General features: G+C 36.5%; 1 protein-coding gene across 1 annotated transcript; it reads left to right on the forward strand.

Moving 5' to 3' along the window:
• The first annotated feature begins 2,082 nt into the window (after positions 1 to 2,082).
• Positions 2,083 to 4,207, forward strand: LOC103406757 (polyol transporter 5-like). The gene is made up of 2 exons (XM_070806016.1): positions 2,083 to 2,418; positions 2,749 to 4,207. Exons 1-2 carry the CDS (start codon positions 2,301 to 2,303, stop codon positions 4,137 to 4,139), a joined length of 1,509 nt encoding a protein of 502 aa, XP_070662117.1. The 5' UTR covers positions 2,083 to 2,300; the 3' UTR covers positions 4,140 to 4,207.
• The last annotated feature ends 6,154 nt before the right edge of the window (positions 4,208 to 10,361 follow it).

A 10,361-nucleotide genomic window follows, 5' to 3' on the forward strand; every position in this document is an offset into this window, starting at 1 on the left:
TCGGAAGCAAGGGAAAACCTACAAAGGCACATAAGCCAAAAGAGAACAGGAAAGCCTACAGGGCAGTGGCGAAACCAGAAATTTTAGAGAGGAGGGGCGAAATTTAAAAAGTTTAGGGTCCTGGAAAAATGTGAACATTAATTCGAGGTCTAAGTCCAGGATTTGTAAGAAGATTATTTGAACTACGTATAATATTTATAGGAGAATTTGCACTAACCAAAATATTCAAGAGGATTTGGACTACTCAAAATAGTCGAAGTAGGGTTTGAACAACAATATTATTTGAAGAATGATTTAGCACCGTTTCTTGTTGTATCGTCCTATTACTTAACTATATAATTAGTGAAGTTTAAAAAGATACTAAGCTCTAGTCAGGCAGTGAACATGACTTTACACTTAGGCGAGGACCTAGGCAAATTTGAACAAATTTATTATATACCGTATAAATAATTGTCTATTTATTATACATCATATAATATCCGAAAAACACTGATTATAAAACATATAATATAAAAATATTAACAAATTTTCTTTATTACTTTGTTGAATTTGATGGTAAGAGGAAAAAAAAACAAATAATTACGAGTTCGTAATATTTTACAAATTATTTTTTGAAGCTCGTATAAATTTATAGTGAATTTTAAGATAAATAACAGTGTCAAATAAGTGGCTTAAAAAATAAGAGTGGTCAAATTAATTGGACAATAATTAAAAAACAAAACAAATTCCAATATAAATAAGTAATAGCAAGTTAGGTGGCACAAATTGATTGGCCACTAGTTAAAAAAAAAAAACAAATTGTAACTGCACGTGGGGTGGGATGGGAGAGAGAGAAAGTCTCTCTCTTCTTCCTTTCTCTTCTTCTTCGTCAGAACCTCTCCATTTGCATAAGCTACAAAATGCAGATCTTTGTTCCTCCTTTCTTTGCCGCCTAGGTATTTTTTTTTTTGGAAAAAAGAGAGCTCGCGATCAGCATGTGGTGCGATAGAGTAGGGAAACTCAAAAAGCCAGAAAACCACACGAAATTTCATCACTTCCGACGAGACTGGAGGGGCGGAACCATCGCTCTTGGGCTTGATTTCCGGCGTGGGGAGTCGCAGCCGCCACTCCTCGCCCTCACGTAGCTTCGCCACTGCTACAGAGAGGCAAACACCAAGAAGGCAAACAAGTAGTGAACGGGGATACAACACAAAGACACCTCCACCAAGTGGAAGCGTCACCCCATACACCACCACAACGAAATTAATGAGGACATGGAGGATTATCATTGTGCAAAACATAAAACTTAATCGATAGTGATCTTTCTCGAAGAATGCCCTCCTTCTTGATGTTTCAAACTTTCACCACTTTTGTTCATCTCTTTTAATGAGTGATAATGTTTATCATTTTATTTATCAGTATTTGATGAGTTTAAATTTTAACATTTATGTCTATTCAGTACGCATATCCCAAAAATTAAAATCACCTTATAGTAATAAATAAGGTGTGAGCAAAGATTAGAACTTTAGTAAAAAGTGTGTTAAAGAGTGGTGAGCTTCAATAAAACCGATATCTCATTTTAAAAAAAACATAAAAAAAAAAAACGAAGTTGTTATGAAAGAAGTCGAATGAATGAACGAGTTATGACTCAACCCAAAAGAAAATTGAATGAAAGAGAGATGACTCAAAAATTTGTCACTCTGACTCAAAAGGTACTTAATCACCACTTTATCATAGCTTATTGGCTAAGAAAATAGCCTAATAAAGATTTAATATCTTAGAATCACGTAAACGTTTTAATTAGTATTACCCTTTCGATATATGATTTGTTTGAAATTATTTTTAAAATGATAGAAAATGCTTTTAAATAAAATGTTTATGGGTTTCACTTTTTTCAGAATTCATTTACATTTTAATGAAAATTGATTCTGAATGTATTTTCACAAAAAATATTTTCAACCATTTTAAAAACGTTTACAAACGAGCTCATAAAACTTAAAACGGAAAAAGAAAAGAAAAAAAAGAATAATACACATTGAAGTCAACAAGTATGTGTAGGAGTAAGACTTTGGATAAAAAGCAAAAGCAAGAGTAAATATTAACAGAGAAAATGCCACTACAAATAAAGGTTACTGCTTCGGCTGCTGAACTTGTTGTTCGTTCCCAAGTTATGCCGAGTTTTCTCACTCCTCCGTCACGCAATTTTGCTCCCTTCTGCAACCTAACAAAACCTATCCACTCTCAGTCCCTCCCTCACCAAACCAACAGAAACTGAGATCTTTACCTAAAATATCCTCAGAAGAAGGAGAAGGAGTTGGGAAATGGATGTGATTGTGGATCCAGGGGAGGGGCAAATCGGTCAAAGAAAATCCGGGATGAACAAGTACACAATTGTCTGCGCTCTCTTGGCCTCCGCAAATTCCATTCTTTTGGGTTATGGTAAGTTCTTTGTGGGTTTTTTCTACCATTTCCGTCGGAAATTGTTCCTGGCATTTTCTAATTCATAAAAACAAAGTTTTTTTTAGTCAAAATGTTATGTAAAATTTAAAATTGATAGAAGTGATATCTGAGATTGTCTACCGTCAATCATTCTAAGAAATCTTCGGACATTTTTTCACAGAATGGCTAAAATGATTGACGATGAACTATTTTAGATAAAAAGGCATTAAGGCATTGGAGAGAAAGAAGTATAGAATGACTGTTGTGGAGCGTTGATAACAGTTTCATTTCCATCAATTTTACCAAAGAAATTGCGTAAAATTTGTGCAGATATCGGAGTGATGAGTGGTGCGGTGCTCTACATCAAAGAGAATCTCAAGATCACATCAACCCAAGTGGAAATTTTGGTAGGAACCCTAAACGTGTTCTCTTTGGTAGGATCACTAGCATCCGGCAAGACTTCGGATTATATAGGCCGGCGTTACACTATAGTCCTAGCCGCTTGCACATTCCTAATAGGTGCACTCCTCATGGGCCTAGCGCCGTCCTACCCATTTCTAATGGCGGGACGTGTCGTGGCCGGCATTGGTGTCGGCTACGCCCTCATGATCGCTCCCGTCTACACAGCTGAGCTATCCCCCGCCATGAGCCGGGGATTCCTCACCTCTCTTCCGGAAGTGTTCATCACATTCGGGTTATTACTCGGTTATATTTGTAACTACGCCTTGTCCGGCCTACCGCCGCACATAAATTGGAGGCTGATGCTCGGGTTGGCGGCGGTGCCGGCAATCGGAATTGGGTTGGGAGTTATAGCAATGCCTGAGTCCCCTCGTTGGCTTGTGATGAAGGGGAAATTAAGGGAAGCAAAAGAGGTCTTACTGAAAACATCATGTTCTGAAGAGGAAGCTCAACTGAGGCTTGAGGAGATGAGTAAGGCTGCTTTGGAATTACCCACAGGCCCATTAACGGCCCAGGAAGATTCTTCGGCTGGTGGGCCTGGACGAGGGGCTTGGAAGGAGCTCTTGCTGCGTCCTTCGAAGCCCATTCGTCGGATGCTCGTTGCTGCCATAGGGATCAACTTTTTCATGCAAGCTTCCGGCAACGACGCCGTCGTTTACTACTGCCCGGAAGTATTTAGGGCAGCTGGAATTCACAGCAAGAAACAGCTCTTCGGTATTAATGTCATAATGGGCCTTGCCAAGACATCCTTTGTTTTCATCTCGGCGAGTTACTTGGACCGGTTTGGGAGGCGGCCCCTTTTGTTATTGGGCTCGGTCGGGATGGTGGTCTCGTTAGCTGGGCTGGGCCTGGGATCAAAATTTCTCGAGCATTCTAGTAGTAAGCCCACATGGGCCATTGCCTTGTGTATCGTGGCTGTTTGCGCCGATGTTTCGTTCTTTTCGATTGGGCTTGGGCCCATAACTTGGGTCTACTCATCGGAGATCTTTCCGATGAGGTTACGGGCCCAGGGTTCGAGTCTAGCCATATCGGTGAACCGGTTGGTAAGCGGGGTGGTGTCGATGACATTTCTAACCATCTCTAACAAGATAACATTCGGGGGAGTGTTTTTCGTGCTATCCGGAATAATGGCGGTTGCAACGGTGTTCTTTTACTTCTTTCTGCCAGAGACAAAAGGCAAGACCTTGGAAGAAATGGGGACGATTTTTGAAGACAAGGACACAATAAATGTGAATAGGGTGAGGGAAATGAGAGAGATGTAGTGATTGTGTTGCCCTAAACGCCTTGTATTTTTTGTTCTACTATGAATTAAAAACACGTAATATGTTAATTTAGAGTGTTGAGATTGTATATTCAAAAGATATCAAGGTGAAAAAGCTACAATTAGAAGTTGCTTCTAATTAATTCGGGATGAAAGGTGGTGAACAAATCCGTAACAATAGTGACCAAGGGAAGGTTGATATACTTGTATTCTTCAATAAAAATGAAAATTCTGTTTGATTCCTAGCGTTGACGAATCACACGATAACAATAAGAAGAATGCTGAAATGGTCTTTGTAAGTTTTTTCAACAAAATGGGCTATCGCAACTTCGCCACCAGCTACTCTCCTTTTCTTTTTCTTTTCTTTTTTTTTGAAAGGAAAGAATAATAAACAATTCGTGCATGTTGGCCCAAAATTGGTGGCCAATGGAGATTGTTAATTAAGTATATCAGATTAGATTAGAACAGACTAATATCCAATATCAACCCTAAATTGTACTATATCCATACGGAATATAAAACAACGGTAAAACTGTACAACCAGTCTGACACAAGTAAAAAAAATAGAAGAAAAGAATAGAGAACTTAGACAAAGACAAGAGGATGACAAACAACTAGGAGAAAAATGGTGGTTGTTCACGGCTGGATGGAAAACCTGTGCCCGAAGAGTTTGCTCGCCGCAATCAGTGAAGATCTTTCTGCCCATGTTCACCGTCAAGCCAACACCGTTGCTCATCGTCTAGCTAGGTTCAGTCTAAATATTGGCAGTCATCTTGATTGGATTTACCAGCCTCCTAGTTTCATTATTTGATCTCCTTGTGGAGGATGCAATGTAACTTTTTTGTACTGTGACTCTTGGCTCCCAATGGCCTCTCTATCATTATACTACTATTGTTTCCATCAAAAAAAAAAAAAAAAAAAAAACTGTGCTTGCGCACGCATTCTAACTATACAAAATGAGTTCGATTATTGACTTGAGTTACTAGACATGGTAAAAATTCCAAGCAACTTTTAACTCTGTTACTTTTCCATCGTTTAGTGCCTGCAAATGGGTTCAAATCTTTCTTTTCTCTGATTGATTTTGAGAGGCCTGTCCCTATTTACCCATCAGTGCCCAACAATCCACATCTTGTATTATTGTATGGGATGCTTTTGCCAAATTGCCAAAATTAATTGCAACTTCAAACAGTTAGCATCGATGTGAAGAAGGGATTGGGTAAAAAAGAAAATCGTACAACAAGAAGGGGAGACATACTTGTACGTAGGCCGGCATGCTAAGAAATCTAAATGCAAACAATGAAAAATCTCTGTAGGAGTGATTTGACATACAAATGAAGACAAGAGAAGTCATAAATTAGCTAATATATGTTGGCAATTATATTCCCTTTTCGAAATGTATGAGAGCAAGGAAGGCCATGTGCCGCAACCAGGAAATATAGTTTTTCCAACGGATCTGTAGCGACCAATGAGGAGAAAAATAACCATAAGCAAAGCAAGATATCACACTAGAAGAGTCATTTTCAAGCCATACGTTTTCCCAACCCTGCACATAAGATAACTTCACAGCAAGGATGACAACATGAAACTCCGAAAGAAGTATAATGCCCCAAGTTCAAGGAGAAACCACCAATAAAACTACCCGCAGAATTTCAGAAAACCTCACTAAAATCGGAAGGACCCGGGTTAAAGCTGTTTTGGAGTATGAACTAATTAGAATTAGACACAGGGCAGTCCAAAATTAGATAGAGCTTGGCTTGTTATAAAAAGAGTGCAACTAAACCCTAGAAATTGTTCATCTTGTTTTCATTATGAATTTAACTTAAAAGTTGTTCATCTTTTTTTTTAAGTTCGAATTAACCAGAATTAGACACTGATAAGTTGGAATTAACCAAAGTGTTGCTTGTTTTCATAAATACTGCACATAAACATAAAATTACAACTAAACCCTAAAGCTTGTTCATTTTGTTTTCAGTCCGAATTAACCAGAATTAGATCCAAATCAGATACCAAAACTTGGCTTGTGTTTATAGAGACTCCAAATAGGCTTGAGATTGCAACTAAAACCTGAAGATTTTTCATCTTGTTTCAGTCCGAATTAACCTAAAGATTATTCATCTTGTTTCCAATTCGATCGAATTAACTCTAAATACTGTTCATCTTCTTTTTTTCGCGTCAGAATTAACTACAATTAGACACATCAGTCCAAATTAGCTATAGTTTACTAAACTCTAAGGATTGTCATCTTGTTTACAATTTCAATTAACAAGAATTAGACAGAGATCGGTTGAATTAACTAGAACTTGGCTTGTTAGATAAGATTACAACTTGCAAGGGGGTGATGAGAGAGTTATGAAAGCTTATTGGCTCATAGCTTGGTTCATTGCCCTTGTCTTTTTTACTCCAACCCTATTCCTTTATGGTATTCATGGAAATAGTAACCACCATTTTCGCCCAAAAGGCATTCTCAAAATGTCAAACACTAACCCCTCTCGCAAGTCCAGATCGATATATATATATATATTTTTTTTTTAATTTTCAGAGCCCGGACCTTTTAGTCATAACAAGAGCATGAAAGCGAGTGTAAGTGGATGACGAAATCTGTGTCGTGGCAATAAGTTTCTTCTTGTCAAAGAGCAAACTTCCACTTGAAAAATGAATCCCATCTGCAGAAGACTGTCTGTTAGCTCTTGGTTGCATGGGAGCATTGGTTGTAAAGGTTAAGAACCTGCGCTCCCCTCTGTACTTAGCTGTTGGAAGCTTCTAAGAACTTGAGATGCTCATCTTCAAATATATACGTGTGTGTGTGTATTTGAAGAAAATATAAATATATATATGTATTATATGCCACTAGGGTTTTTTGTAGGGAACTTTAACGAAAAGCTTCCAGTATTGTTTACTTTAACAAAAAATCACGTTTTTACACTAAAAAGTCAATCATGATACTATTCACTTTACCCTTTATTTTGTCTTTATCGTTAAAACTCAAAATTTTCAAGTCATTTTCATTAGTTTTTTTTTTTTTGTTTTATTGTGAAAATTGAAACGTGCGTAGTACTCAGTAGTCAGTACATGAAAACTTTCAAGTTGTTTGGTGCAAGCCAAGAGTTTTAGGTTCTCTCAATTTGTCTTTTAACTGGTGGACAAATGGGAAGCAGACACGAACATATTGACAACAGATATAAAACCAAAAATTCAGATTGAAAACATCAAAAAAGCCTGTTGAATAATAATATTTCCCAGTACAACATGGAAAAGGTGACAATATAACCTTTGTCCTCCACTCTGAATCTCACTAACCCCTCTCTCTCATGAAAATATGCATGTAACCAGGGGAGGTGGGTGACAAACCTGCATGTTTGGGGAGGTTTTCCACTTTCCAGGGCATTCTTTTTGGGGTGTGCTATCCACACACCCCAAATTACTTCTCACACATACTTATTAATTTCTATCCGTTGATCTTCTTCAATTCATCTGATCCGACGGCCGAAAATTAGAAGGGTGTGTAAGAAATAAAATGGGGTGTATGGATATCACACTCCTTCTTTTTTTATGCAACGTCTGCTCATCGAAACTTCCAATTTCAAGAGCTAAATTTGAACTCACAAGGAAGAATATAAATGATTCTGAAGAATATATTGTACATAAGTTTTATGGTCTTTCGGAAAAGAAAAAAAAATATAGCTCATGTACATAGATTACGCAAGCAGAAAATCTGTTATTTAGACTTCAAAATAATATTTTTATGATAAAGGACTCCACAACTTTTCTAGAATGCCAATAACAATTTTAATCATCAATAAGAACTAAACTATTGGGTCACGAGCACATATAGTTTACATGGTAAGTGGTTGAATGGAGCCAGGCTGCGCTACAAATATGTTGGCTAATGACCCTCCCATTTCCATGCTTTATGCATCTGTGTTTAATTTAAGGTGCTTACCAGCATAAAGACTCCACTGTATATTCAGAAACAAAAAAAAGGAGTAAATCCTGGTCTCTCTACAAACCTATTTTTTACTTAAAGATAATATTATACCAATGAGAAGAAAGGTTAGGGGAAATTTTTCAGTGTGTATCCAACCACTTGTATTGAGCTACCGAACCGTATTTCCAATACACTGAAATTTCTTCTTACAGAGATAAAGTCAGGGCATCCGTCCATGTCTCATAGTCTGTTCTGATTTTCTCTCGTACCCACTAATATATTTGAAAAGAGTGCTACGATCAGTCGTCTACATATGTAAATTAAACACGGCCTGACACATTGAAAATTTTCTCCTTACAAAGATAGAGTCAAAGCCTCAATCCAGGTCTCATAGTCATCAATAATTTTCTCTCGTACCCACTAATATATTTCAAAATAGTTCTACGATCAATCGTCTATATATGTACATTAAATATGATTACTCATGGTTTACATATCTCTCAAACGTTTCTTTTGAATTTTTTAAAGTCAAACATCTCTTTTTAATATTACAAGTGATATTCTACACATTAATCTACACTAAAAAAGTCAAAGAGTTCAAACTCGAAATACAATAAGAATAAGTTGAAGCGGAAGAATACTTTAACCATCAACACAATATATCACTTGTTAAGCCAAGAATTTTTAGATTCTAGTTTCTTCTTTCTTTTAATTTAATATATACCTACATATAGCCTATAGGTATATATTATTGCAACATCATAACAAGCCGCAGGATTGTTTGATTCCTATACAGGAACAAAGAAAGCAACATCCACAGTTTATAATAATTTCTGCATCTCCAATGTATATTTGACAGCAATATTTTACCCTCTTCCTTGTCATTAATTCTTGGAAGTGCATATAAAGGTTTCTACTTCCTTGTAACATAGTCATCAATCTAACTTGAAATTGGATAATGTAAACGTAACAAGTCTTGGAAAAAAATAAAAACTATACTAGAATGTCAGGAAGCCAAATGACATCGAAGAAAACGTCTACAAGATGGAAGAGCTGATGGAAGAGCTTGCTCGGAGAAATTGATTTCAAATAACATAATAAATCCAGACAAGTGAAATCATGACTATGCCATACTTATGAAACATATTCAATTATTTAGTCACACATGTGAAAAATGCCAAAAAGAACTGTGTACATGTGAGAAAAAGCCAAAACGAACTGAGTCGATGCCATATTGTAATGAAAGGCTTAAGAGCTTTTAGGTCAAACTAAGATGACCTAAAGAGCTGCAGACAAGTAGCATTTCTAGTATGGTGATATTCTACATATATAGGTGCATAATTTAATGTTCCTCACATCTTAAGCTATAATTTTGAATTTTCTTAAGATACATAGTTTGATCATATCCAAATCCTGCTTCACATAAAAGGTTTAGAGCTAAAGTGAATAGGGTAGTGTGACGCTTCCCTTGCTTCGAATTCAAATCCTCTCGCGTAAACTTTATGGTTTAAAATTTTGTTTGACCAACGAAATATATAAGCTTACATTCTTTCAACATAGTTTAAACTCCAATTATATACCCATAAATAGCCTCAAAAGATTAGTAAAGTTTTTGGTCCATCCTCCCATGCACAAGACCTAATATAGTGCGTGGGCAATTACTTAATAACCATAGATAGAAGGCATTCCTCAGATCTGCAGGCGAACGGTACATCATCTAGCTGCCCATGCATGCGTCTCAGAACATAACTATGTAATGATTTCATATTCATAAATTCATTCTAAGGCAAGATTCAAATTGGCTGAAACTAAAAAATAAAAAATAAATCTAAAATACAAAAGATTAGTTGGAAGGTAAAGTTGGATCATATATCATCTTAGAAAAAGAAAAAAAAAAGAACTATTCTTTTATACCAAGGAGATTTTACTTTTACTTAATTTAAACTGTGATGGAAAATTTGTACTCAAATATACGTAATAAAGATTGCATCCGTTCTAACTAATATGATCGTTTTCGCATCTACAAAAAATAAAAAATAAAAAAAATTATTGCTACAAGTCAACAACGGGCAGTACATAATCAAAACCAGTATTTCTTGTTAGATGACAAAGGAGAAGACAAACCTGCAAAAAGTTTCCTCAAACAACTGTTAAAATATCATTTAAAACGCTCCCACTTTCGGTTTCTCATGCATTTATACCCCTCATCCAAACTCCTACATATCTCTCTCCTCTCTCTCTCTCTCTCTCTCTCTCTAGAAATTCAGTTCTCCTTCTCCATAGCTCTCTGCAAGTGCA

Source organism: Malus domestica, chromosome 02 (assembly GCF_042453785.1).
Source record: "Malus domestica chromosome 02, GDT2T_hap1".
Lineage (NCBI taxonomy): Eukaryota > Viridiplantae > Streptophyta > Magnoliopsida > Rosales > Rosaceae > Malus > Malus domestica.

Coding starts and splice junctions, on each gene's coding strand:
- LOC103406757 (XM_070806016.1), top strand. CDS start 2,301: ATGGATGTGATTGTGGATCCAGGGGAGGGGCAAATCGGTCAAAGAAAA. Junction 2,419..2,748: donor TTCCATTCTTTTGGGTTATG/GTAAGTTCTTTG, acceptor AAATTTGTGCAG/ATATCGGAGTGATGAGTGGT.